Source organism: Balaenoptera musculus, chromosome 3 (assembly GCF_009873245.2).
Source record: "Balaenoptera musculus isolate JJ_BM4_2016_0621 chromosome 3, mBalMus1.pri.v3, whole genome shotgun sequence".
Lineage (NCBI taxonomy): Eukaryota > Metazoa > Chordata > Mammalia > Artiodactyla > Balaenopteridae > Balaenoptera > Balaenoptera musculus.
This window is the reverse complement of record NC_045787.1, coordinates 168,240,717-168,268,619: the sequence shown is the minus strand read 5'-3', so window position 1 is coordinate 168,268,619 and position 27,903 is coordinate 168,240,717. Positions and strand designations below refer to the sequence as shown.

The window sequence follows — 27,903 nt, the reverse complement described above, 5'->3', positions numbered from 1 at the left end:
CAATGCAGGGGACACAGGTTCGAGCCCTGGTCCAGGATGATCCCACATGCCGCGGAGCAACTAAGCCCGTGCCCCATAACTACTGAGCCTGCGCTCTAGAGCCCGTGAGACGCAACTACTGAAGACCGCGTGCCTAGAGCCCGTGCTCCGCTACAAGCGGAGCCACCGCAATGAGAAGCCCGCGCACCGCAACGAAGAGCAGCCCTTGCTCGCAGCAACTAGAGAAAGCTCGCGTGCAGCAACGAAGACCCAACACAGCCAAAAAATAAATAAATAAAATAAAAATTAAAAAAAAAAACAAAAAAAATCCCCCAAAACCGGTGAAATCCAAATATCTGTACCTGAGTTGATTGTATGGTACCAACATCAATTTCCTGGTTTTGACAACACACTGTGGGAATGTGAGATATCATTGGGGGAAGCTGGGGGAAGGGTACATAAGGGTGAAGGGTGCTAGTTCTGCACCCTTTTCAAAATAAAAAAAGTGTAGGAAAAGTAAAACAAAACCCTGCAGAGTCAGAGTTTGGATGAGGTGAGGGAGGTCCCTGTACAATTGCAGAGCTGGATTCCTTCTTTAGTTAAATTTTAGTATTTTCTTCATCATAGATTTTTTTGCATTAATTTTATTTTAAAAAATACCGCACAAACATACTTATCTTGATAACTGAGTCATTTGGGGCGCTGTTTTAAATTTCGCCTAATTCTTGCCCTGAGATTTATCATCTCAAGGGATGGGCCCTGAAATATGTTTTTGTCCTCTTGCTTCCAGGTTTTGGCACACGAAAGTTTGAGTACAGCGGCCCGCGGGCACTGGGGAGCCACGGAGAGCTCTTGAGCAGGGGAGTTTCCGGTTAGTGCAGATTCCGAAGGTTTACTGTGGGTGGGGAGGCGGAACTAGGGGGACGGGGTGGGGAGGGGCGGTTCGCCGGCATCCCGGGAATTGGGCAGGGGGTCCGGCATTTCTCCTCCGGGGGCCAACCAAGGAGGTGTAGCGCCCGCGCTCCTTCGGCCGCGCTGGGACCCGGATGTACAGCGCGCGGGTCGCCCGGCCAGCCGAGGCTGTCCCGCGCTGCGCTCCAAGGCGCCTCACTGCACGCACTGGCGGCCGCTGCGCGGGCCAACCGTCTCCTCCCCCCACGCCGCCGGGCGCCCAGTCACGCACCTGGAGGCCGCCTCGCGCCGGGGGCCGCGGCACCTGGCTGCATTGTTGTCGCCTTTGGTGTCTACTCCCTCCCCAGACAGGACTCAGCACCCACCCCCACCTGTGCCGGGCTCGTGCCACTTTAAGAAGCCAGACGCGGCCAGGGGTGGGCGTGGTCGCCGCGAGCGGAGTGGGGGGGGCGGTGTCGGGCCGCCCTGATTGGCCCGAGGCCCGGGCGGTGGCCGCGCGCGCCTGCGCAGTGCGCAGTCGCGCGCGCCCCGAGGAGGAGGGCGCGCGGGTGCTAATTGGCCGCGGCGGCGGCCCCGCCCGCGAGTGGAGGGTGATCACGTGACGCGACGGCTGGGGGCTCCCGGCGCGGGGGACGCTGGTGGCCAAGATGGCGGCGGAGCTGGTGGAGGCCAAAGTGAGTGAGCGGCGGCAGCGCCGGCCAGGGCGGGCGGGGGGGCGGGGGCCGGGCGGCCGGCCGAGGTCTGCGCCTTCCGCTCGGGGCCCCACAGTGCGGCCCGCCCGCGGCTCGGCGTCCGGCTCCCTCGCCAGCCCCTGGCCCCGGGGCTCCGGTTGCGGGCGGGGCGCGGGGAGGCCGGGGGCGGGGCCCCCCAAACCTCACCCCAGTTTTCGCGCCAGGGGTTCGGCCCCCAGGTGGGAGGTTGGGTTCTCCTCCCTCCAGCTCAAGCGGTTGGGGTCTGGATCTCCCTAAGCACGGGCACAGGGCCGCGCCTCCCAGTTTGAGGCACGGTCCCCCCGGACAGCATGACTGGCTGGACTGCTCGTTCCCTCCTCGAGTTCGGCGCTCTTTGGCCTGGGGGAGTGTCTGCGCCTTCCCCGCCCCCCATGGTACAGTAGGCTGGCATCTGGGTCTCAGCCTCCTCGCCTAGCTGACCAGGCTGGGGTTGGCGACTCCTGCTCAGAAGGGTCCCCTGACTTTTCTGCCACCGTTTCCACCATCCGGGGTGATGAGCTGGGGTCCTGAACCGCCCCCAAACACTGTGTCTCTTGGGGTCTCTACCCTAGGCTGGGGTTTGGAGCCAATATTCAGCTCCCGCTCTGGTCCCAGAGCCCCGCCCCCCTCCCGACACCCTCTTCACCCCGGAGTGCGCGCGGCGATAACTGAGCTTGCCCTCCCCAATGGGATGGAGCCCTGGCCCCTGTGTCGGTGCCTTCCTAATAACTCTCTCCTCTCAGTCTTGGGTCTTGGGCTCTGCCTTCCTCCTCCCTCTCTACCCTCAGGACAGCATCTGTGCTGCTTTGGACTCTGTTCCTGGGGTCTCTGGACTCCACACTCGCAGGATCAGACTCCATTTCCAAACCTTGTCTGCTTCCCTTATACTCTACCCCATCGTGAGTCTACTGCTCAGATCACACTCCCTTCCCACACAGCCCCCAGAACCCCTGCTTTAGATCTGTTTATGCATCCCAGCTCTGGCATCTGAGGCACCCTTCTCTTTTTGCCGGTCTCTTACGTCGATCCTTGGAGAGTCCCTGGCTGGTTGCAGGGTAGGGTAGTTAGGAGGGCGATCACGTGACGGGACAGCTGGGGGCTCCTGGCGCTGGGGAACGCTGGTGGTTAGTTTCTAGTCTTTCTCCCCCGTATTCCTGTTTGGGGTCCACATTCCACATCCCATAGATGCCACCTCTTCTCCAAGCTTGGGGCCCCTTTTAACCCTCTTGGGACTAAGCTGGGAGCATCCCTCTCCTGGGGATGTATCTTCCCCCAGATGCCTCCCCGAGGTGAGGCTCCAGAACCCTTGCCCCTGACTAGGCTAGGGTTCTTCCCGGAGAAGTTTACTCAAGGCCGCTGATCCCAGGGAGGTGGGGGACCGGACCTTGCAGGACCGAGGCACCGCCCCCTCCCCCTGCTGCTCTCCCCTCCCCAGGGTCCTGACCTGTAAATGTTTTCTTTCTCTTGCTCCTCCCTCTCCTTACATCTCCCTTCCCTTCCCACTGGGATCTGAAATGCAGCCCTCAAGGTTCTGTGATTATAGGGTATTAGTCTCCATTCACCCCTGAGTGCCCGCTCCGTATACCTGCATCACACACATGGCTGCTCCTCTCCGGAGTTTTGAGAAATTGAGACTTGCCCTAGAGATGCAGAGGTCTGAACTCTGCCAGCCCAAGGCAGCAACCTGCGGCCTGAAGTCCCCTGGAGCCCTGAAATTTAACCTCCTCGGGCCGCTGTGGGGCTGTGGCTCTGGGCGCCTGCCCCCACTCCAGCCAGAGAGTAGGATCTGAACTCTTATATCATCCAGGGCCTTGAAATATGATCTGATGAACTCTACTTGACCCTCCAGTGGCTGGGGCCCCCCTCCCCAATTAGATCAAGTTGACCCTTTTTCAAGTGCTCTAAAACACGAGCCTCGTGAGCCCAGCCTGCTCCCATCCTAGGGAGCCTTCTTTCTCCTTCAGTCCCTTGCTGTCACTGTGGAGTGCCTACATGTCATTGAAATGTCCCCCTCTTTTAGGCGCTTTCCCAGCCTTTTGTAGCGCGAGCCGGAGACTTTGTCTTTTGGGGTGCAGAATGGGCTGGTCTGAGGGGAGAGTGAGGGGCTTGTTGATAAGCTTGGAAATCTGAGACTCTTAACCTGAGGCCCCTGAGAGGGGCTTGGGGGTGTGGGGGGGGAGTGGTCTGGGAACTCCCTGAGAGGGTGTGTAGCATTCTGCACAGAGCTCTTAGTTCCTGGAGAGAGGCACCCCTGTTAAGTTCAGCGCAGCTGCTGTTTCTCCACACGGCTCCGAAGGAGCCCAGAGTTGAGGCTCTGGAAGCCGTTGGGGCCTGGCGCTGTTTATAAACACAGATCTGAGGGGCAGGCGGGTCAGGATGAAGCCACGGCAGGAAGTGGTCTGCGCAGCACTTGGGGCTTCTTCCTGAACGTTTGCACCCTGCTTGTGCGGCGCCCCCTCCCTCCCAGTGTCAAGGGCAGGCTCCTCGGTGGTGGCAGCTGCTGAGAAATCCGAGTCATGAACATATGGCAGCTCGAGGGGTGTGCCCCGGGATGCGCGTGCATGAGGCGGCTCCGGATGGCCCCAACCTGGTGGAAGGGGTAGGTAGGGGCAGGGGCTCCCAGGGGCAGGAAGATGTGCTGTGGTCAGACTCCAAAAGGCCAGGCCCACCTGCCTTTGGCTCCATGGTGGGCGGTCAGCTTCCATATGACATTGCCTCTCCCCTGGAGCGCCTTGGGGCTCTTCCAGAAGAAACATCTTGTCTGCAAGCCTTTCTTCTCTGTTCAAGGTAGGAAGTCAGGCCGAGGGAGGCAAAGCCTCTTTGTTTTCAAAAGTGTTCAGACTCTCGGAGAGCCAGCAGACTGCTAGGCCCCCAAGCAGTGGGTGTGCTGGGGAGTGAGGGGCTCCCAGGCAGCTGGGTGTGAGTGGAAGTAAGCAGCCTCAGGAGCCCGATGGCCCCGAGTCCAAATACTGCCAGCCCTGCCGCGGATGCACGGGGAGGCCTTGGGCCAGCTGCTTGCCTTCTCAGAGCCTCAGTTTTCTCACCTGTGTAATGGGCACCAGTCCTTGTGAGATTAGTGACCATGAAGGCCCTTGTGCTTGGCATTGGTGGGCGCTCCCCGTCTGCAGTGCAGGAGTAGGAGAAAGACCCTGCAGCAGGAAAAGCCTCCCCCTCGAGGCTTTGCAGGCAGGACGGGGCCTCCCCGCACCTTTGTCTGTGTCGTGTTGGGCCCGGCAGACCTCTCTGCCATCAGCAGAGCCTGGCGCTGTACAGCTGGAAAGAACGTTAGAGTTCCCACCTTGTCCGAAGTGCAGAGAAGCCTGACAGCGGACCCAGGGTCATCTGGGAACCTAGGGCAGGGTCTGGGCTTGAACCTAGGGCTCCTGAGTCCTGGAGCCACCATCAGATTCCACAGCTCACTCTTTGACAGCCCGAAAACAGCAGCGCCTTCTGGCACGTAACCAGCCTGGCAGGGGTCCCGCCCACCTCTGACCATCAGACTTTTTCTAGTTGAGTTTAAGTGATTTATTGGTTTCTTTGGGTGCTGTCCTGCCCCAGGCTCGCCAGCTTTCCATGTCCACTGTCATCGCTTGTACTTTCTCTTTCTCCATCCCCCCCCGGAAGTATCTTTTTCCCACCACGTTTCACTCATCACAGGTCAGCTTCAGGACTTGGCATGGGTGGCCCCCATACCCCTCTGGCCCATCCCTCCAGGATACTTTGCTTATGTAGCTTATCGGGGAGCCCAGAGGGTCACGGAGGGCAGGCCACTGCCGGCCAGTCCCACAGGAAACACTGGGCTCCACTGCTCTCTTGTATTTGGTCTGATTTCGTTGGAGGGGCCCTGCCAGGTAATAATGGCCAGTCATCACTTTGCCACGGGTCAGTTCATAGCCTCTGTGGCTGCTGGATCTCCGCGCTCCTCTGTTGGGGCTGATCCTACCCCCCAGGGGACATTTGGTGATGTCTGTGGGACATTTGTGGTTGTCACGACTGGGATTTGGGGGAGCTCTGGCATCGAGTGCGCGGGGCTAGGGATGCTGCTTCACACCCCACCATGCCCGGGACGGCCCCAGTGTCCACAGCGCCAAGGGGAGGAAGCCTGCGGGGGGGACCAGCAGACGCTTTGACGGCCTCGGCAGTGCTCAGCTGAAATAAGTCGGTGCTGGGGCAGCCTGGTAGAGAGGAGCCACCCTGGCTTCAGAGTCGGGTTTGGATCTTGTCTGTAACTGGAGCTCACCCCAACCTGGTAGGGGTGTTTGAAGGATCAGAGTTAAGTGCATAATCACACGCGCAGCTCAGTCCCCGGCAGGTGACTCAGTACTAAGCAAGCGGTGGCTACCATGCCCCAGACCAAAGGGAGAATGTGTTTGTGGCCGACGTTGGTTGAGCGCTCACTCTGCTTTACGTGCATCGCCTCATCTGGTCCTTCCCACATCCCGATGAGGTGGACCCGCCGTCCTCCCTGACGAAGAGGCCTAGGGTCAGAGAGGCCATCAGAGTTCTCGGCTGGAGAGCAGCTGAGGCTGTTTATGGAGAAGCAAGATTCCCAGTTCCTGCCCTGGGGATGCTTTCAGGCTTGAAGATGGGAAAAGAGGACCTAAAATAGAAGCAGTTGGTGGGGAGGGGTCAGTCAGAGGAGCTTTTGCTGCGTTGGTGATGCTGAGGAAGGTTGGAGGGGGAGGAGGGGAGCAGGGCTGAGCGGGGAGGGGGCCTCTCAGGGGAGGGGGAGGCGGCAGCCTGAGCACAGGCGTGGAGGTGGGACCAAGCCCGGGCCGGTGGGACTGGGGCAGAAGTTGCCGCCTCCTCCTCCTGGGGGCCCCGGGCCAGCCAGCTGCTAGCAGGGTATCACTTCACTTTCCCCCCAGCTGGCCCAGGCAGTCCCTCACCCTGGCAGCGTGTCCCTCTGAACCTGTGTGTTTGTGGTTGCTCTTCCCCAGAACATGGTGATGAGTTTCCGAGTCTCTGATCTTCAGATGCTCCTGGGTTTTGTCGGCCGGAGTAAGAGCGGACTTAAACACGAACTTGTCACCCGGGCCCTCCAGCTGGTCCAGTTTGACTGTAGCCCCGAGCTGTTCAAGAAGATCAAGGAGCTCTACGAGACACGTTACGCCAAGAAAAGCTCGGAGCCCGTGCCACAGCCCCACCGGCCCTTGGACCCCCTGACCATGCACTCCACCTACGAGCGGGCCAGCTCGGTGCCCAGGACTCCCCTCACGGGCCCCAACATTGACTACCCCGTGCTCTACGGGAAGTACTTAAACGGACTCGGACGGTTGCCTGCCAAGACCCTCAAGCCAGAAGTGCGCCTGGTGAAGTTGCCCTTCTTTAACATGTTGGATGAATTGCTGAAGCCCACCGAGCTGGGTGAGTCCCCGCCGCCCCTGGGGGCGGCCCCACCTTCTGAGTTCTCCCAGCGCCCAAGGCCAGCCAAGCAGCCAACCCAGAGCATTTTCTGGGGAGCAGCAAGGGCCGAGGGGCTGAGGGGGGCTTGTCCCTCCCAGGAAGCACAGGGGCCACCTTGGGGTCCTTGAATTAGTGACTTGTTGCCATGTAACAAGTTACCCAAAATTCCAGTGGCTTGAAACAGCCGACACCTCAGTTTCTGAAGGTCAGAACTTGGGAGCGGCCTGGCTGGGTGGTTCTGGCTTGGGGTCGCTCAGGGGGGTCACAGTCCACCTGTCAGCTGGGGGCTGCCTAATCAGTAGGCTCGACTGGGGCTAGGGGCGGGGCGCTTACTCACGTGGTTGCCAGCTGCTGGCTGGAAACCCCAGTTCTTGCCGCCTGGGCCTCTGGGGGCTGATTGAGCATCCTCCCAGCATGGTGTGGTGGCTCGCTTCCCCCGGAACCATGATCGGGGCGGGGGGGCTGTGGTGGACAGAGGGAGAGACAAAACGTGTGCACCTGTGTGAGTGCATGACCCCACTGGAAGCTGAGGGCTCTCTCACAGCCTCAGCTTGGAAGTGGCATATTTTCACTTTTGCCACATTCCACTGGTCAGAGGAACCAACTCTGGTGCACCGTGGGCGAGGGCTCCACCATGCTGGACCACCAGGAGGCGGGGGCACTGGGGGCCACCTGCAAGGCTGGCTTCTGTGGTCTTACTCCTGGTGGCGAAGGGACTGGAGGTTCGACCTTCCCTCCCGCCCCCCCGCGGAAGGCTGTTTCCTAGTAGGCAGCCTGCGGGAGTGACCTCGGTCAGCGGGTTCAGGCCTGTCAACACGGGCCGGCCCGTGAGGACATGGTCAGGTGTGCCTCTGAGAGGTGGGGTGCAGCGCGGATGGAGAGATGATGCCGGGGAACCTCGTCCTCTTTTCTCTGTCCTTACGTTGACTGAGGGACAGGCCTGCTGTGTATCAGGCCTGTAGCAGCACCCCCCATCCCCCCACTCCGGACAGCCTGATGACAGGGCTGGGAGTGGGTGTCAGCCTGGACTCAGCCTCAGATGCTGCCCTGAGCTCTGGGACCAGGACACCAACCAGCCACAGCTTCCTGGGCCTCCAGGGCTCCAGAGAGCGAGTGGAATACGATGGGGCTCTTGTCACCCCTCAGGTTTTACCAGGTGCCTGAGTGTTCCTGGAGACCCCTCCTGCCACTCATCACCCACCCAGTCACACAGCATATACCTGAGCACCTGCTGGGTGGGCACCCATCAGGGGGTGCAGCAGGGAGCAGACAGAGCCCCCCACCCTTGTGGAGGTTCCCTTCTAGCACCCCTTGTTCGGAGCCTCGGGGTGCCCCCAGCCTACCCACGCTGTGGGTCCTGCCGTCCGTCACAGTGGGCCCTGGTCGTGAGTCGGTCCCTGTGTGCTGTGGCCGAGGTCACGGTCCCTCCACGCCCCCACCCGCCGTGCCCTTGGCCACGCGGCTCAGTCCCTCCCAACCCTGCTGACCCAGCGGCCTGCCTTGCTCGGCCAGGGGGCCCTTGTCTGCACACAGGCTTTAGCTCCAGCCCCGCCTGCCAGCCCCCTCCATCCTGCCCTGGGTGGGGGGAGGGGGAGGGACGGCGGCTCTCTCAGAGGGCCTGTGGCTCCAGGTGAGGCTGTAGGAGGTGGAGGAAAGTGCTTCAGGTGCTCCTGGCCCTGGGGTCTGAGGCCCCGCACTCTGGCCCGGGGCTCCTCCCTCCCCTGCCTTCTCTCTGGAGTCAGGAGGGGTTTCTCGCCAGCCCCCAGGTGGGGGGCAGGTTGGCTCACCAGCACCTATCGTGGGGGTGACATGGCAGCACTGGGGACCCAGGGCCCCTTCCTGAGTTTCTCCAGGATGACCTTCCCTGTCTCTGCTCCCCGCAACCTCTCGCTAGATGCCAGGACCCATTCCCCCACCCCCCACCCCCACCCCGCAGGCTTTGGAGTCTCAGGCCTGGCTGGCTGGCTGGTTCTGGAGGTCGAGCTGAAGATTCAGATTCCTTCCTAAGGACTCCAGCACGATCTTTATATCAGGGAGGCTGGGTTTTTACAGGGAGGCTGCAAGGCGGGCTTGGGAGGCTGCAAGGCGGGCTTGGCGCTGGGCGGGGGCCTGGGACTGGAGGTGACTTTGAACTCAGGGCCGGCAGTCTCCCTCCCCTGCCCAGACCATGGGCTTCCTTCCTGCCCGCGAACATGCAACCATTCCCGCCCCACAATGCATCACTTTGCCCTGAGCCCCCAGGGACCCCAGTCACCTGATCTCCGGGAGAGTCTGCTCCCCTGTCTACACCAGGAATCACTCTGCTCTCGGCTCAGAACAAAGAGGCCGACCCCACCCTGCCTTTGCTCCCACCCACTCCCCTGCCCCTCTCCCAAGATGTACCCTTTTCCCGAGACTCCCCTCTCCTCAGGGACTCCCCAGGGGCTGCCCGGGTTCCTGGGGGAGGCCTCATCGAGCACTGATGGTGGCCCTGAAGCCATCTGGTCCCTGCTGTTCCAGCACCAGCAGTTCTGTCCGCCTACCCCTCACCCTGGGCGCCTCCCCACGGGGAGTTCTGCAGCACTGGCATTGCCCAGGAGCCACCTCAGGAGGCTCTAGCCAGCTTCCCCTTACCCCTCACCCCTGGTCATGACCTGCCAACCAAAACGAGGCCCAAACAGTCTGGTCCTATTTCCCCGGAAGAGCCGCCGGCAGGCTCCGGGATGGAGACCGCGCCAGGCAGACAGGAGACATAAATCACGTGGAGGGGAATGTTCTGGTTGGGGGAGGGAAGGGGAATAATAGAGCCACAGACTGGGAGCTGGAAGGACCTTAGGAGAAAGATGATCCACTCCAGCGGGGACTGGGGGTTGGCACCCAGAAAGGTCAGGAGACTAGCCCAAGGTCACACGGCCTCCTGAGGGAAGGGACTCCGGGGCCGCGTGCTCAGCCATCTTCCCTCCTCTGACCCCCTCCCCGCGCCATTGGCACTTTGCTTCCCTGTGGGAAAGCCCTGGTTCTGAACCACACGAAGGTTCTGGACCTCAGACCTCTTCTCAGGACAGGGAGCCCAGCCATCTGGGCCAGGCACCCTGGGGGCAGAGGCGCTCGCTGCTCACCCACAGCAGAACTCAGAGGGACTGGGAATGCAGTCTCAGGTCCAACACTGCTGCTTGGGGCTCAACCCTCTTATGGCCGGAGGGTCCCCTAAGCCTGGCCACTTGGGGTGTCAGCAGGCAGAGGCTGAGTGTCCGCTCTGGGAGGCCCAGACCTCAGGGCCAGGGAGCGTGGGGGAGACGAGGTACCATCATGAGACTTGCCACGGGCAGAAGGAAGGAAACGCGACCTGGCCCACCGCTGCTCCTCGAGGCTCCCGGCATCCTGTGGCCAGCGCCTTGTGGGCTGGGACCACTCCCATGGCCCAGCAGGGTGAGCAGGCTGCCCCCCAGTTCTCCTCATGCCCCAGGACGTGGTCGGCGCTGACTCTGGTGGAGAGCCACTGGTCTAGCCCTGTCCCCACTGGGCAGGGCCAGTGTATCAATACGTCCCTCATTCAGGCTCCGAGCCCTTTGGCTGGTATTGCCCAAGCAAGGTAGTGGGGTCCCTGACCTGGCGAGTTTTGCCAGGAAGGTGCCCTAGAGGTGATTAAACGGTGACGGGCGAGGAATGCTCTGGTCAGGGAGTGCAGGGTTCCCCAGGGGCGGGGGTGGGGGGAGGGCACTGTCAGTACCAGGAGCCCCTTATTGTGCATTTGTGGGGAGGTGGCAGTCAGGAAGCCTTCCTGGAGGAGGTCACAATCCCATCCAGACCCAAGGGATAAGTAGCAATTAAGCCAGACAAAGGGGGTGGGTGGGTGAGCGTGTTCCAGGCAGAGGCCCGGTGGTGAGAGAGCTCATGAATGGAGGCCATTGTGACCAGAGTGTGGTGTGCCGCAGGCTGGGGAAGGGAGAGTGGCCTGGACGTGGGTGGCAGAGGCCAGAAAAACCAAGATCGGTGGGGCACGGGGAACGGTGGGGCACGGGGAACGGTGGGGCACGGGGAACGGTGGGGACCAACTGGGCTGTCCTGAGGGCTTCCCAGGTCTTGTTCTTTCGCGTCCTTTCTGAGGTGGCTAATACCCCTGAGGCAGGCCTGCCTGCCGCCCCACAGCCCAGTGTGGTACCCACCAGGCCCATGGGCTGTCTGTGGCATCAGGGGCAGGTGGCCTGACCCACTGGGCTGGCTGGGCCTCCCCTGCCCGTGGTGGTGGGAGGGGCTCCGTCAGCTCTGCAGCAGGTGGGTGCCTTGGGGAGCACCCAGCATTACCTGTGAGGGGGCCCTCAGGTGGGCGGGTAGGTTGTCCCAGGCAAGGCCTCCAGCCCACCCCAAGTCCTGCCAGAGGTGGCTCACCTCCGCCTGCTGTGATCCCCCTGACTTTCTGCCCGCCCCTGGCTTTAATCTGCCCAACCTCCTTTCTGGTGTCTTCCCCACACACTTTACCTCCAGCAGCCAGAGGAAGCTTTTATTTTTCTTAATTTTTTAAATTTTTTATTATTTTTTTTAAGATGATTACTTTTTTTTCAGTATTTAATTTTTTATTTGGCTGTGTTGGGTCTTAGTTGTGGCATGTGGGCTCTTAGTTGTGGCATGTGGGATCTAGTTCCCTGAACAGGGATCAAACTCGGACCCCCTGCGTTGCGAGCGTGGAGTCTTAGCCATTGGACCACCAGGGAAGTCCCCAGGGGAAGCTTTTAGAATAGCAGGCTGGTCACGTTCCTCCTCCCTCCCCTCACCTCCTCTCTCTCACCTGGCCTAACCCTAACCCTAACCCTCACCCTCACTCACTCTGCTCCAGCCTCCTCCAGCACTCCAGGCTTGGTCCTGCCCCAGGGCCTTTGCATGTGCTGTTCCTTCTGTCTGTCACACTCTTCCCCAGACACCCCCATGGCCCTCCCTGCCCCATCGCCTGATCTACAGCTCATCCCTCTCTCCTTACCACTCTCTCCTCCTCCGGGGCCTTGCTCCCAACCCTGGCATTGTTGATCGCCTGGGACTGGCTTGTTCCCCACTGCATCCAGAGGACAGAGTGAGGTGGGGGTAGGTGAGCAAAGGCTTGGAGATGAGGAGCAGCCTGAAGGCTGCAGTGAGAAAGACTTTGAGTCATTCCTTCAGTGCTTGTTCCTCCCGTAACCCCACGAGCAGGAAGTCCAGGTTCCTCGCCCCGTGAATGGAGGAGCTGGGATTCGAACCCAGAGCCCTTAGTTGGGGCTTGTACCCGCCCACCCCTTGCTGTTGTGAGGCCCCTGCGCCCAGCCTGGGGGACCTGTTTTCCCGCCTCCTCCAGGACGCCCCCGCCATCACCACTGGGGCCAGGCCTCAGCCTGGAGCAGGGGGCCTCGGGGGCCCAGGGGCAGGGGCTGCCCGCCGAAGGGCTTCAGGCCAGTGGAGGAAGTCCCAGCTGATCAAATTCTCTTATTTTTTTAAATTTTAAAAAAATTTTATTATTTATTTATTGATTTGGTTGCGCCGGGTCTCAGTTGCGGCAGGCAGGGGCTCCTGAGTTGCAGCATGCGCACTCTTAGTTGCAGCATGTATGTGGAATCTAGTTCCCTGACCAGGGATTGAACCCAGGCCCCCTGCATTGGGAACACGGAATCTTAACCACTGCGCCACCAGAAGTCCCCCAATCGAATTCTTAAAATCTCCTTTTCTTTCTATTTAAACTTTTGTAAAAATACGTGTTCATCATAGAAAACACTGGTTAACAGCGAAGAAGTCACGCTCTTGTCCTTGCCGCTGCTGCCTTCTGTCTGCGTGTGCAACCTCGAATGTGTGGTGTGTCCTGACTGTTGGTTTGTCAAAACACCCCCCCCACCCCGCCCCAGTATGTGGTGAGCACCTGCTGAGGTCATTAAATACTCTTCCCTGGTGACAGTTTGCAAGGCTGCCTGGCAGCCGCCTGCGTGTGCCAGGCCCTCTGTCGGGGTCTTGGATTGAGCCCGGGGTCTGAGTCCCTGGTCCACTGGCTCCTCCTGGGATTGCAGCTCCCCGAGGACCTTGGGGCAGGGGTTCTCCCTTTAGTCCCGGAGAGGCATTGAGGCTGAGACCTTTGGGTGTGCTTGGGGCTCGGAGGGCGTGTACCTCATCCCAGCCCCCAAGCCGCCTGGCAGGGGGCCCCCATGGCCACCCTGCTGTGCAGCATGGGTGACAGTAGAGGTAGTTTTGGTTCTGTGTCCACGACGAACCAAAGACACGGGAAAATTGTGTTAATTCTTAGGCGGTGAGGGTTTGGGAGAAAAATGGAGCCTGGAAGGAGGTGGGGAGTGCCAGCGTCGCTGGTGGGTTGGGGTGGAGGGTGCAGTTTTTAGATACAAGCACTCGGGGAAGGCTTCATTCCAGTGGCATTTGCACAGGCTTAAAACAGCAGGGCTGTGTAGATGGTTGGGGGAGGAATGTTCTGGAAGAGGGGATGGCGAGTGCAAAGGCCCCGAGGTATGTTCTTGGCAGGTGGGGAGCACAAGGAGGCGCTCAGGGTGGCTGCGGTGGAATCAAGGCTACCAGGGCTGGGGACAGTTTCCCCCGAAGCCCAGAGCCGGGGGGAGCCAGGAGACCGGCAAGGGGTCTTCATACTGATCAGATGAGCACTGGGGGTGAAGGGACCGCCCTGGGCGCGTTCGGAAGTCCTCAACAACAGGATTGGCCAAGGGAGCTGATAGTGGGGGTGAGGGTGAGGGTCACGGACGCCGCCAGAATCTCAGTCCTGAGAAGCTGGAAGGGTGAGGCTGCCCCTGGTGGTGGATGGCCCAGGTCCGGGTTTGGGGGACCCCTGCCCACTGTGTCCCAGCTGAGCTGGCAGCTGGCCTCCCACCGGCCACTTGGCTTCCTGGGGGAACAGTCGGCCACCCCAGGCTGATGGCACAGCAGAAGACCGGGATTCGGAATGCATCCCCTGCCTCCGCAGCAGGCTCACCTAGAAATAGGAGTCCTTCCGGGAAAGGGACTCCGGAGCTAGTTCTTCGGCAACGCTTCTCGCGGTTTCTGCAGGAAGAGCTCCTTGGCTGGCGGGTGGGCCGTCCCCTCCCCTGCCTCCCAGGGGACTCTGTGGGGTGGGGGAGTATTTTTGACACGCCCCCCCCCCAGCCTTGGTGGCCCAGCTCAGATGTTGTGAGACCTCCTCCCCCCATAAATAATTGCCCGGGGCTCTTCGGGCAGGTCTGGGCGCATCTGCAGGTAGCCTATGTGCACCCCAGCCCTCCAATTAAGCGGCCCTTTTGAAGGGCCCCAACCGGGACTCCGGAGGGACCAGCCCTCCCTCCACAACGAGCAGGAACTGGCGGCAGCAGCGTGGCGGTTTCAGCAGCCACCTCTTCCTGAGCGCCAGCTCCGGCCCCGGCACTATGAACTCCGAGAAACTGGTCCCTTGAGTGGAGGGCGCACAGGCTTGGGTGGGGATGGGGGCGTGGCTGAGCAGAGCTGGGGTACGAACCCCAGCCCAGGAGCTCTGGCTTCTGAGCCCGAGCTGCTTTTAAATTCAAATTGTGTTTGCTTTTTAAATAGCCTACCCGAGGCGGCGCTTTGGAATTCAGAAGGTTCTGAAGCAGGGGTGGGCCGACCAGGGCCACGTGCTCCCTATTGGCAGCCCCACACCCCGGCCGCACTGGGCAGGCGCGTGCTCGCCCTCACCGGCAGCTTTCATGGTACAAGGCAGAGTGGGGACGTAGAGGCAGAAACAGTGTGGCTTGCCGAGCTGAAAATACACTCCAGCCCTTTGTAGGGACAGTTTGCCCACCGCTGTCCTAAAGGGTTTGCAGTATAAAAAGAGCAGACGCCTTACCTCCCCCGGCTCCAGGGCTGCGGTAGTGGCCAGTTCTGGCACCCACCCTCCCCAGAGGCGGCTCTTGCACAGACCCCCTCCTTGGTTTTGGTTACACGAATAGCAGCCTGAGGTACACACTGCTCTGCACCTGCTCTTTCCACTTAAAACCATCTTAGGGATTAGTCTCTGTCGGAGCATAAAGAGCTGCTTGATTCGTGACTCCCTGTGTTCGCGGGAGCGTAGTATTCCTCCACGTGGGGCCTGGAGCCCATCTTCCTTTTTTGGCTGCGCCGGGTCTTAGTTGCAGCACACGGGATCTTTGTTGTGTCATGTGGACTCTTTTTTTTTTTTTTTTTTAACTTTGGGTTTATTTATTTATTTATTTATTTATGGCTGTGTTGCGTCTTCGTTTCTGTGCGAGGGCTTTCTCTAATTGCGGCAAGTGGGGGCCACTCTTCATCGCGGTGCGCAGGCCTCTCACTATCGCGGCCTCTCTTGTTGCGGAGCACAGGCTCCAGACGCGCAGGCTCAGTAATTGTGGCTCACGGGCCTAGTTGCTCCGCGGCATGTGGGATCTTCCCAGACCAGGGCTCGAACCCGTGTGCCCTGCATTGGCAGGCAGATTCTCAACCACTGCGCCACCAGGGAAGCCCTCATGTGGACTCTTAGTTGCTGCATCCGGGGTCTAGTTCCCTGACCAGGGATCGAACCCGGGCCCCCTGCATTGGGAGCATGGAGTCTTAACCACTGGACTGCCAGGGAAGTCCCTTGTTTAGTTTTGGTAGGTTTTTTTTTTTTTTTGGTTTTGGGTTTTTTTTTGGCTTCATCAAATTTATTTTTAAATTGAAATATGATTGCTTACAATCCAATATTAATTCCGGGTGTACAATACAGTGACTTGATATTTTTATTCATTACAGAATGATCACTACTTCTCAGTGTAGTTTTAAAATTTTAAACATTGAGGTATAGTTTACATACAATGAAATCCACAGATATTTAGTGCGTAACTTGAGTTTTAGGGAATGCATGTGACCGAGTAACCCCAATGCCACCAAATACAGAACATTTCCATCACTGTTAAGTTCCCGAGGGACCCCCCTCCCAGGCAGTCCTTGCCTTCCCCCGACCCCCAGAGGCCACCTCTGTTCTGAGTTCTATCACCATAGATTAGTTTTGCCTGTTCAGGAAGCTGATATAATGCACACACAGCACGTACTTCTCTGCGTCTGCCTTCTTTGGCTCAGCTTTGGGGCTTCAGATTCGTCTGTGTCGATGCGTGGACTGCAAGTTTTACTGTATGAATGTACCACAGCTTGTCCATTTGTTCTTCCGTTGTGGGGCACTTGGGTTGTTTCCAGTTTAGAGCTGCCAGGAATAAATTAGCCAGGCGTTCTTGCACAGGTCTTTTTGTAGACGTACTTCCATTTATTTGGGAAATAGCTAACAGCAGATTGCTGGTTACAGGGTAAGCGTATGTTTAACTTTACTAGTCATTGCCCAACGGTTTTCCAAAGTGTCTGTAGCATGTTACAACCACCCCTACCCCCAGGAGAGAGTCCTGGTTGCTCCAGGTCCTTGTCAACACTTGGAATTGTTGGTCTTGTCATTTTAGCCACTTTAAGTGGATATGTGGAGGTTTTCAACCAATCTTGCATTCCAGGGCCAGATCCCAGGGGCCCTGGCTGTTTGCTAATATTTTGTTAAGGATTTTTTACATCCACGTTCATGAGGGATATTCGGCTGTGTTTTTCCTTTCTTGATGCATTTTCGTCAGGTTTTGGAAGCAGGGTTATGCTGGCCTAGTTAAAATGAGTTGAGAAGTGTCCTTCCTCCTCTAGTTTCTGGAAGAGTTTATTTATTTATTTGTTTTTGGCCATGCCGCACGTCTTGCAGGATCTCAGTTCCCTGACCGGGGATTGAACCTGGGCCCCAGCAGTGAAAGCCCAGGATCCTAACCACTAGGCCACCAGGGGACTCCCTGGAAGAGTTTATATAAAGTTTATATGGTTTATTCCTTAAACGTCTGATTGAATCTACCAACCTGGACCTGCAGTTTTCTTTGTGGAAAGGTTTTTAATTATGAGTTCAGTTTTTTTAACTGATAAAAAGCTTTTCAAACTTTCTATATGTTTTGGTGCCAGTTTTGATAGTTGGCATCTTTGGAAGAGTTTGTTCATTTCATGTAAATTGTCAAATTCATTGGCATGAAGTTACAGCCCCCTGTTGAAGGCTATAGGATCTGTGCTGATGTCCACCTTTCATTCATGATAGTTTGTGTTCTCACGATCTTATCGTTCAGTCTAGCTAGGTATGTATCAAAGAACTTTGGCTTTGTTGGTTTTCTCTGTTGTTGGCTTTTTGGTTTATTGACGTCCATCTTTATCTTTAATTTTCTCCCTTCTAATGGCTTTGGCTTTTAGTTTGGGCTTCTTTTTCTAGCTTCTTGTGGAGGAAGCATACATCATTCATTTCAAACCCTTTTCATTCTTTTTTAATAGAAGCATTTAAAGCTATAGCTTTCCCTCTCACAACTGCTTTAGCTGCCTCCCACAAGTTTTGGAGTATTGTATTTTCTCGTTCAGTTCGGAGTGCTTTCTGATCTCGCCTGGGGTTCTCAGTACAGTTATGACTGAGAGTGAAGAGCCGGCTCTTCACTACCAAGGTCTGCGTCCCCGGCAGACTCTCTCCCGACTTGTGCACCCAGTGCTCCATGATGGCGAGCGGGGCTCTGTGTGTGCTGTCCTTGCTGCCCTCACACCTCCTGCTGTGAGCCAGGCCAGGCTGCTCTGTGACTCTTATTTTGTGCACTTGGAGGTTCACTGCCGGTTCACTTCCGTATCTCCTTGGCCATCCCGTGAGTGCCGGAGGTGGGACCTTGTTCAACTTGTCCCCATTCCCTCTGGCAGTGCCGTGCTGAGCCCGTGTGGGGCCTGGGCCGAATGCTGCATGGTTGGGCACATGGCTCACCAGATGCCGAGAACAGCCCTGGGAGTTGGGGACAGAGTTGTTGCTGGCGTCTCACAGACCTGGAGAAAGTGGCTGGCCCGAGGGCACGCGGCCTGGTGTGCTGCATCCTGCCGGCCCAGCAAAGCTCTTCTGCCCCCGCCGAGCAGTTCTCGGTACTCTTGAGTAGATGCCTGAGCCCCGGAGGGCTGAAGAGGCTGCTGCTCCCTTAGTGGCCCTCAGTGGGGGACATGGGGCGGCACGAGTGCTCCCTGAACCATGGGCTGTGGTTCTCCTTACCCAGGAAGGGGCAGGATCCCCCAAATCCATCCCACCTGGGTAGGGCTCAGCCTCCCGTTTCCTACTTCCCAGTCTGAAGAGGGCCAGGCCTGTAGGAATGACCGTGGTCGGCACCCTCGCCAGGGAACAGACGTGACCCTGACCCCAAATTTGTCTCCAGTTCCGCAGAATAACGAGAAGCTTCAGGAGAGCCCGTGCATCTTTGCCTTGACGCCCAGACAGGTGGAGCTGATCCGGAACTCCAGGTGCACTGTGCCCACCCCCTGCCCGCCGCTGTGGCAGCCCAGGGCAGCCTTCCCCAGGCCCGCAGCAGACCCTGGGCTTGGCGTGGCGGGGAAGGGTGGCCCCCACCCCGTGCTCAGGGCCCGCGCGCTCTCACCACCTTTGACCCACAGCCCCGAGGTGGGCCAATCGTCCCCCTTTTACAGGGTCGCCCCCTCATTGGTCCGGACATCAGGGTCGGGGCGTTCTCTGCGGGGCGTGGAGCAGCATCCCCGCCCCCACCCCCTTGATGCCAGGAGCCCCCCAGTCGTGACCACCACAAATGTCCCCAGACATCCCCAGTGTCCCCTGGGGGCAGAGCCGCCCCCGCTGAGCAGATGAGGGATGCAGGCTGGTCCCAGGGCTCTGACTCTGCTCTCTGAGGCCTTCAATCTCCAGCTGAGACAGAAGTCACCGTTAGGGCCGCCGCTTCTCGCACAAGGCCCACACCCACCAACCCTCTTACTACCCGTACCAGCCCCGCATTTTCCAGAGAGAGGCGGTCATTTGCCCAAATCACCCATGAGTAAATGGCAGGAGAGAACGCTCTAGGCAGTACCCTTGGCCTTCGGTCGCCTTGGGAAGTAGTGGGTTAGTCCGTCTGGCTGGTCCCCCCGGTGAAGGGTCAGAGGCGGCTGCTGGGCGCTCTCCTGCCATTGACCCGCCCCTCCTCCCCCCGCACAGAGAACTGCAGCCCGGGGTCAAGGCCGTGCAGGTCGTTCTAAGGTAAGCCCAGGTGTGCCCGGGCCCCGGGGTGGGTGGGGACATGACCCTTGCCCACCTTTCCCTCCCCCACTCTGGGAGGCCCCAGGACCCTCTCAGACACACACACACACACCCCCACTATCTGGCCTTGTCCGTGGGTACGCCAGCATGCAGCCCCACTCAGGCCAGATACGGATCCTGTCACCTCCACCCTCGCCCCCCATCTGTCCTCCCCGCCCCTCCCACCGGGCCCTCCCCTGCCCGAGGTGCCCGTGGCCCTATGGTCCCCGGTGTCCTTGCAGAATCTGCTATTCAGACACCAGCAGCCCTCAGGAAGACCAGTACCCACCCAACATCGCCGTGAAGGTCAACCACAGCTACTGCTCGGTCCCGGTGAGTGGGCCACCCTGGCAGCCCTGGATCTGCTGCGGGGGGCGAGGCAGAGAGTACAGAGTGGGGCGGGGGGGGGGGGCACATGGAACACCTTGTGATGGTCACAGCCGTGGTGTCTGCTTCCAGGGCTACTACCCCTCGAACAAGCCTGGAGTGGAGCCCAAGAGGCCGTGCCGCCCCATTAACCTCACCCACCTCATGTACCTGTCCTCGGCCACCAACCGCATCACCGTCACCTGGGGGAACTACGGCAAGGTGAGCAGGCCCCGGAACTCCCTCCCTCTGCCCTCCCTCCCCTGCCCACCCCGCCTCCATTGGCGCAGTCCTGACTCCCCTCCCCTCCCCCACCCCCAGAGTTACTCCGTGGCCTTGTACTTGGTGCGGCAACTGACCTCCTCAGAGCTGCTGCAGAGGTTGAAGACCATCGGGGTCAAGCACCCGGAGCTGTGCAAGGCACTGGGTGAGCCCCGGGGCTTTCTGCACTGCTGGGTGGGGCTCCCCACGGTCCCTGGGGGTGGCCATGGCTCCATCACTGCTGACCCAGTTTGCTGGGCACAAGGCACAGGCCTGGTCCTCAGGAGCTTGTTGCCTGTGGGGGACCTGGACCTCCCCCGTCTGGCCATCACCCTGGTGGTTGGGGAGCTCTGGGAGGTCTCTGGAGGATGCGGAAGGAGGAGGGGGAGGGGAGCCAGGCAGCGAACCATCAGTGCAAAGGCCCTGAGGCAGGGACGAGCTGGGTGTGCCGAAAGCCCCCAGCGAGCTCCGTGAATGCGGCGAGGAGAGCCGGGGTTGGTGGGCGAGGAGCCTTGGAGGGCTTGCGGGGAGGGGAAGACCCCAGGTGATCAGTGTTCCAGGCGGGTGCTTCTGGCGGCTGTGCGGTACCGGGAGGGGGCGGGGGCCAGCGCTCAGCAGGAGCAGAGGATGGATTCCCAGTTGGAGGCACACGTGATGATGAGGGTCTGGCCGGGAATGCTGAGACCATTGTTTTTTTTTCTTTTTTGTACTTTTAAGAACCAGAAAAAAGGGGGTGGGGATACACAGAGCATTAAAAAACCCCAGAAGAGCCACTCAGACGGGCAGATCGAACCTTCCTGTGTCCTGCCTCGGGGGGCTGCCCACCACACAGCAGGGGCTCAGGAGTTCCCTCTCTGGTCACCTGGAGGCCCTTGCAGGGTGCCTTCTGACTCCATCCTCACTGCGGATCCGGGCAGTGGGGCCTGGCCACGTCCCAGTCTGACCAGTGGGGACACTGAGGCCAGCGTGGCAGAGTTAGGGCTCTGTGACCCCAGGACCTCAGCCTAGGCACCCTGCCCTGCCGCCTGCCTGTTTCCTCAAATGGCCCTTTCTTCGATCCCCCCCCCCCACTTGCCCGCTTGGCAGGTTCAGGCATTGGCGCAGGGTTGGGCAGGGCTCATCCAGGCACCCGTGGGCCCCAGGGTGGGGACGGACATGGGGAGGCCTGGCTTAACTCCTCTGTGACCGGCCTGGAGCCAAGGCCTGGGGCAGTGCAGGGGCCATGGCAGCATATGTCGCGGCTCACGGGACAGCCCGGGCCCCTGCTGGGGTGGGCAGGGCCTCCCCTCTGAAGCAAGCCCCCAGCTTCCTTCCCACAGCCAGCTCAGGCTGGGCATCGTGCCTGCTGGGTTGCTGTCTGATTGCAGCCTGGAAGTTCTGTTCTCTGTCTCACTTGAACCCTTCCTGCTGCACGTACCCTCCCTCTATTAGGTAGAGGAGGACCGAGGCCTTGCTTTGAAGCATGATAACGCAGTGCACCCGTCCTCAGCTGCCCAGGGTCTTTTTGAGGGGCCAGGGTCTCTGGGTCTACCATTTATCTGCACCTGTTAGCCAGAGATGGGAGCCACAGGGTGGCTGAGGACAGTAGGGGCGTTGAGGGGGTGGGAGGCCAAGCTGGCAGGTCACCCTCAACCCCTTGTGGGAGGGGGAGGAAGGCTGTCTGGAGGAGGGGGCGCAGGCGTTGTATCAAGGAGGGAAGGGCAGTCCCATCGTCCAAGCCGAGTGCCCTCCACTCTGCAGGGCCCAGGCATGGTCCCGAGCCACTTGGGGATGGAGCTGAACCGCTGCCCGTCTCAGGTTGGTCGGCCAGCCTCCCTGCGCCCCCTGCAGGCCCATCCCCAGGGCTGCAGTGGGCCAGTTTCCTTCCAGGCTTTTTTCCTCCACCTCGTGGGCTCACCCTGCGGTGGCTTTATGGTGGGCGCCCGCTGTCTTCTGATCTGTTAGAGAAGCAGACTCAGACGGTGCAAGGGAGCTGTGCTCGTGGGCTCACTCCGCCCTCGGAGGGTCCCTGGTGGGGCTCTCCTGGCCTTGGGGCTTCCCAGCCCTTGGAGTGGTGCGGGAGGTCCTGGGGGTTTTCATCAGAGCTAACAGTCGCAGCAGATGGCCTACGGCAGCTCTTTGTTGCCTGGATCTTTCCAGAGAAGGGCGGTCTTGTTGGGGGGCTGGCCCTCCTCATTGTGCACCTAGGTTATTGCCAAAAATAAAATGGCTGCTGCCGAGGGCTTTTTTTCTGTTTCTGGCTGCTTCGGATCTTCGTTGCTGCGCGCAGGCTTTCTCTGGTTGCGGCGAGCAGGGGCTACTCTTCGTTGCGGTGCGCGGGCTTCTCATTGCGGTGGCTTCTCTTGTTGCGGAGCAGGGGCTCTAGGCGCGCAGACTTCAGTAGTTGTGGCACGCGGGCTTCAGTACTTGTGGCTCACGGCTCTAGAGGGCAGGCTCAGTAGTTGTGGCGCGTGGGCTTAGTTGCTCCGCGGCATGTGGGATCTTCCCGGACCAGGGCTCGAACCCGTGTCCCCTGCACTGGCAGGCGGATTCTTAACCAGTGCGCCACCAGGGGAAGTCCCTGCCCAGGGCTTTTTTAACATAGATTCTCCTCGTAGTCCTGGGTCCTGGAGCTAAAGCATGTGTCTCATCGTCCTGGGAGGTGAACATGGGGTGCTCACCGTGTTTGGCTGAGGCGAGGGGTGCTGAGGGTGTTCACTGCTGCCCTCCCGAGCATCTCTGGCTGCTGGGAAAACCTGCCCCTCGGCCCCGCTGACACCAGCCGCCCCTTCCCCACAGTCAAAGAGAAGCTGCGCCTGGACCCCGACAGCGAGATTGCCACCACCGGCGTGCGGGTCTCCCTCATCTGCCCGGTGAGTCGGGGCGCGCGGGTTTGTGGGAGCGGCTGGGTGGACAGTGCTCGCCGGGCGGCCACTCACACCCGTCACCTCCCACCCGCGCAGCTGGTGAAGATGCGGCTGTCAGTGCCCTGCCGCGCGGAGACCTGTGCACACCTGCAGTGCTTCGACGCCGTCTTCTACCTCCAGATGAACGAGAAGAAGCCCACCTGGATGTGCCCGGTGTGCGACAAGCCAGCCCCCTACGACCAGCTCATCATCGATGGGTGAGTCGCTGGGGTGCACGGGGGCCCCACCGCCTGCCAGGCTGTGCTGGGCTTGGCCCCTTGCCTGTCTGGGCCTCTGGAAGGAGGAGCGGGGCCATGCAGCTTCTGAGGCCTCCTGGGGCCTCCAGGCTGCCCAGCAGCACCCTGTGGCAGCTCTGCAAGCCCTGGGCTACAGAGAGAGGCGGGTGTCAGCCCTGCGGGACTTGTCAGGGCCTTTGCTGTGTGGGTGGCAATGGCGTAGCTTAGGGTTCAGAAGTGGGGCTCCAGATCCACGAGGTCCTCTGTTGCTCCCCACGTCACCTTGCGTTTTGTGAGTCTGTTCCTCCCCCGTGTAAAACGGGGACCCGAGAACCCCTAGCTTCCATCCCATTGCACCACTCGGGGAGCTGCTTCTCAAGTGGCGTTCAGCAGAGGCTTGGTCACATCCTCCACATAGGAAGGTGAAGGGGACGCACGTCTTCCCAAAACTCTGACCACCTTCTGTTGGGCCCTTTCCGAGGTGACACCAGCGTGCGGCCAGGCTGTCCCCTGAGCCTAACCAGCAGGCCCTCCCCATGCCGCAGGGGGGACAAGGGGAAGAAGGCCATTCTCCCTAAAAGGGAAACTTTGCTCTGGTCTTAAGTTTCCAGAAACTGAGCCCAGCACCTGACTGACTGGCTCCTGCCAGGCGCCAGCCACACCCACTTCTGTCCCCAGAGCTGGGGCTGGGGAAGGGAACCTGGTGGCCCAGGCAGGAGCGGACCATGGGGCAGCCCTGGACCGCCAACTGCATGGCCTCCGCCGCACACGATGACTGAGGCGCGGCTGGGGTGTGTGCCACGGGGAAGGGGGTAGCCCTGACCTGCAGTGGCCGCGTGTGAACTGTCCCCACGGTCGGGCACTCGTCTCCCTCTGGTCACTGCGCTCGACGTCTCAGAAGCCCCTCCCTCCCAGCCGTCCAGGGAGGTGGACCTTGGTCATCCTCACCTTACAGATGAGGAGACAGATTCAGAAGGGGTGGCCACTAGCCCAGGCCCCCAGCTCACAGGTAGCCGGGCAAGGACTTCAAACCCAGTCTGACCAGCTCTGAGCCTGGGTGCCCTCCCCGGAGGAGCCGAGCAGCCACCCCAACGCTGTCCAGCCTCGGGGTGGAGTGAGGAGGCCCCTGGGGCCGGGCACAAGGGCTGGGCCTGAATGGCAGCTCTGTTCCCAGCCTGGCAGCTGTGCAGCCCGGGGCCCGCCTTCCCCCGCACAGGCCTAGAGCAGGTCACTCAGGCCCGGGTGGTGGTAACTGACAGCTCTAGGGACAGACAGGGCTGGGGCTGGGTAGTGTGACTGTGCTGCACACGGACTGCCATTCCATCAGCCCATGCGGCCTGGGTATAGCCAGGGAGGCTTCCTGGGGGAAGGGTCCTTGAGTCGTGCATTTATTCCACAAGGCTCTGCCACTTGGTTTCTGGCCCTTAGCTGGGTGATTTACGGGTCCCCAAAAGGACTCCATCCCAGACCCTGCCTTCAGGGAACTCCCAGCTGGACGTGTGGGATGGGAGGACCGAGCCAGAGACAGACATTCCTATTGCTTGTGCTCTGCTTGGAGAAGAGGAGCCGTAGAGTAGGGCTTTTGGAGGGTGAGTAGGAGTTTTCCAAGTGCAAAGTATGTTTCAGGCAGAGCTGTAGTCATACTGTGGTGACCCTCTGCCGTACTATGGCAGAGCTGTATTCATACTATGGTGATGGGGCTGGGAGGGGCCCCATCTGCCACAGAGGGTGTCCTGGACAAGGCCTCCTTCCTGTGTGATCGTAACTGAGGCGGTCAGAGTCACCTGGAGGCAGGTGCAGTGTTGATGTTGAATGAACGCTGGGGGCTCTGGTGTGTCCCTGCTCCCGGCCTGGCATGGGCCCCCGCCCCGAACCTCAGGTCAGCAGGTGCAGCCAGTGCTGTCCTGAAGCCACTTTTGGAGAGCAGGAAGTGGCTCCGCGAGCATCCCACCCCCCACCAGGGGAGCAGGGTGGGGCCCAGGAGTCAGCACGCCCTCCTCCCGCCTCCAGGCTCCTCTCCAAGATCCTGAGCGAGTGCGAGGATGCCGACGAGATCGAGTATCTGGTGGACGGCTCGTGGTGCCCGATCCGCGCCGAGAAGGAGCGCAGCTGCAGCCCCCAGTGCCCCATCCTTGTGCTCGGTGAGGCCTCAGCCGGGCTTTGCCCGAGTTTCTGTTCCCGGAGTTTGCCGATTGCTGAGTTTGACTCTATCCCACCACGTGGCCTTTTTATCTGAAACGCGACCGTCCTGGTGGAGTCGATCCCCCTGGAGCGGGGCGTCTGAGGCGGTTAGTGAGCGCCTGCTGTGTGCCGGGCCCCATCCAGAGCGCGGGGGAGCCGGTGGCCTCAGGTCACCTCGCCCCGTCCTCCGAGGTGTGCTGCTGCACAAGGCTGCCCCCGCCCCTCGCCGGCCTCGATTTCCTTGCTCTGCGGGTCACCTGCCATCCTGAACATCTGTCCCTGTCTCTCTTCCGCAGGCACCTCGGATGCTAATGGGCTCCCATCCACCCCCAACGTCAACGGCGGGGGTGGCGGCGCGCTTGGGGGCTCTGGCGGCGGGGGCGGCACGGCGGGAGGCGTGGAGAACGGGAAGCCGGGAGCTGACGTGGTGGACCTCACGCTGGACAGCTCGTCGTCCTCGGAGGAGGAGGAGGACGAGGACGAGGAGGACGAGGACGAGGACGAGGAGGGCCCCCGGCCCAAGCGCCGCTGCCCCTTCCAGAAGGGCCTGGTGTCGGCCTGCTGACTGCTGGCCACTGCCGCGACCAGCCGGACACTCGACTTTCCTGGTGCTCACCACGCAGAGGGGCGCAGGCGGGCCTCGGGCACAGCGGGAGGAGTGATTTTTTTTTTTTTTTCTTTTTATTGTTGTTCATTTTGTTTTTCCACCCCTTTCCCTGCCTGGCTCCTGGCACCTGTACCTCTGGACTCTCCTATCGGAGGATTAAAAAAAAAAAAAAGTAAAACGACAAAAAAAAGTCCAAAAAAAAAAAAGAAAAACAAACAAAAATCAAACTTAAAAACAAGGCAAGCCGCCTCCCCGGCCGGAGTCGGAGCCCAAAGTCAGAGCCAACCCTGGGAAGGGCGGGTGGGCCCAGGACGCCGCGCCCCCCGGACGACCATTCCAGCTGGTGCGAGGGACCGGGCGGTGGGGACGCGGGGAGGACAGCCTCTCCCCCGGCAGCAGCCCCCGACTCTGACGTTCGTCTGTTCCTTTGCTTTCTCTCTCTGCAAGCGTGTCCTCTCCTGAGAGCCGGGAGCAGGGAGCGTTTTTTTTTGTTTTTTTTAGCCAAGAAGCCATGGAGTGGGGGGGGGGGGGGGGGGGGGGGCGGGGCCGGGCAGTGGGGGGCGGGGTGGGGCGGGGCGTGGGGGGCCGGGGAGGGTTTAGCCACAGATGTGTTGTATTTTTTGAAAGTGCAATAACTTGGTATTTTGAAGACCCGGCGTGTGGCCAGGACCCCCGGCGGAAGGCGGGGGCCCCAGAGCGCGGCACCGTGTGGCGTGGGGGGGGGGGGTCTCAGTTTTCTAGCCAGCTACCTCGGTAACTCCAATTCAGGTTAACTTCCCTACGGAACAGCGCAGGTGTCCAAGGACGCCGCCGTCGCCAGCCCCCTCCTCAGTGGGGCAGGGGGGCGTGGCCACTTCCGAGGGGTCGGCCAGGACCTGCCCCGGCCTCTCCATTTGGGGCGGTTCCTTCCCCCTCTCCTTGCTCTTGGGTTTTCCGACGGGTACGAGGCCTGCCCGGCACCCGCTCCCCCGGGAGCCTCACTCTTGTCTTCCAACAGGACTGGGCCTCAGCTCCCTGCCCAGCCCCAGGTGGCTCCCGGCTGGGGGGCGGGCATCCAGCGACCACGGGGGCCCACAGCGGCCCCAGACGCCTCCAGGGACCCGCAGCTGGGTGCCCAGACCCCCGCCCAGCACCCTTGTCCCCCGGAGGCCACACCTGGTTCTCCAGATCTCCTGTGCCCGCCATTCTTTTTGCTTTTTCTTTTCTTCCCCGCACCCCTCACCCCCAAGCCCCAGAATATTTTTTCTTTGTATAAACAGAACTCTCCTAGTCAGGAAGCAATATCATTTCAGGTCTAAAGAAGAAAGGGACATGAATCTGGTCGAGGGCAAATTCAGTTTTACTGTATAAACTCGGTTGTGCAGTTCAGCCCCCCCTCCGTCTGCGCTGGCAGCCGAGGGCCGCTGTTTTCTAATATTTGTATTCTAATTTAATTGTTTTTTAAAAACGCAAATAAAAAAGTCAAGGTGAAGCTACCACAGCGTCCACTTCTCTGTGCGTCGGGGCCATGGCTGGGAGCAAAGGACAAAACCTGTGCCCTATCCCATGCTTCTCCTGGCCTTGTGCTGCATGGCCTTCCGGATTCAGAAGTCACAGCATTTGGTCAAATGAGAAAGATTCCACCTTGAACTGCCAGGTCCAGTGTGTGTCTGCTGGACCGGGCAAGGAATTCAGACAGAGCCATTGAATCCCAGGATGGCCCCTGCTCCCCTGGGTGGCCAAGATACACAAATGGCCAATAAGCGCCTTAGAAGGATGCTCGACATCATCAGTCAACAGGGAAATGCACATCACAACTGCCACCTCACCCCTCACCCCGACTAGGACGGCTAGATGGCGAGGACGGGGATTAAGTGGGGACCTCGAGCTTGCCGGCGGGAATGTGAGATGGGGCAGCTGTGGTGGGAGAGTCCTGGGCTGGAGTTGCCGTCTGACCCAGCAACTCCACTCTTAGGTGTCTACCCCAAGGTCAATGAAAACAGGCTCACGTAAACACTCGTACACACCTGTTCACAGCAGCATGATTCACAACAGCGAAAGGGTTGTTGTGAAACAATAACCCTTTCATCTGGGAAAAACCCAGATGTCCACCGACAGGTGAATGGACACACCACGTGCTCCATCCACCCAGTGGAATACGATTCAGCCTTAAAAAGGAGCGGAGCGCTGACGCTCGCTAGTGTGGATGAACCTTGAGGACATGATGGTCAGTGAGAGCAACCATACAGAAGACCACATAGCGTATGATTCCATTTATATGAAATGTCCGTAACAGGCCAATCCACAGAGACAGGGGTTAGAGGTCACCAGGGGC

General features: G+C 59.9%; 1 protein-coding gene across 3 annotated transcripts; it reads left to right on the top strand.

Annotated features, from left to right (window-relative positions):
* The first annotated feature begins 1,493 nt into the window (after positions 1-1,493).
* On the top strand, positions 1,494-25,827 carry PIAS4 (protein inhibitor of activated STAT 4). 3 transcript variants are annotated; one of them, XM_036845859.1, is made up of 12 exons: positions 1,496-1,565; positions 6,578-6,968; positions 18,188-18,272; positions 18,973-19,014; positions 19,296-19,386; positions 19,513-19,641; positions 19,741-19,846; positions 21,421-21,477; positions 22,459-22,532; positions 22,623-22,783; positions 24,812-24,942; positions 25,279-25,827. In XM_036845859.1, exons 1-12 carry the CDS (start codon positions 1,539-1,541, stop codon positions 25,545-25,547), a joined length of 1,563 nt encoding a protein of 520 aa, XP_036701754.1. In that variant the 5' UTR covers positions 1,496-1,538; the 3' UTR covers positions 25,548-25,827. The 3 variants fall into 3 exon arrangements, with proteins under 3 accessions (XP_036701755.1, XP_036701754.1, XP_036701753.1); XM_036845858.1 differs by having other exon boundaries at positions 1,500-1,565; positions 6,542-6,968; XM_036845860.1 differs by lacking the exon at positions 21,421-21,477 and having other exon boundaries at positions 1,494-1,565; positions 6,542-6,968.
* The last annotated feature ends 2,076 nt before the right edge of the window (positions 25,828-27,903 follow it).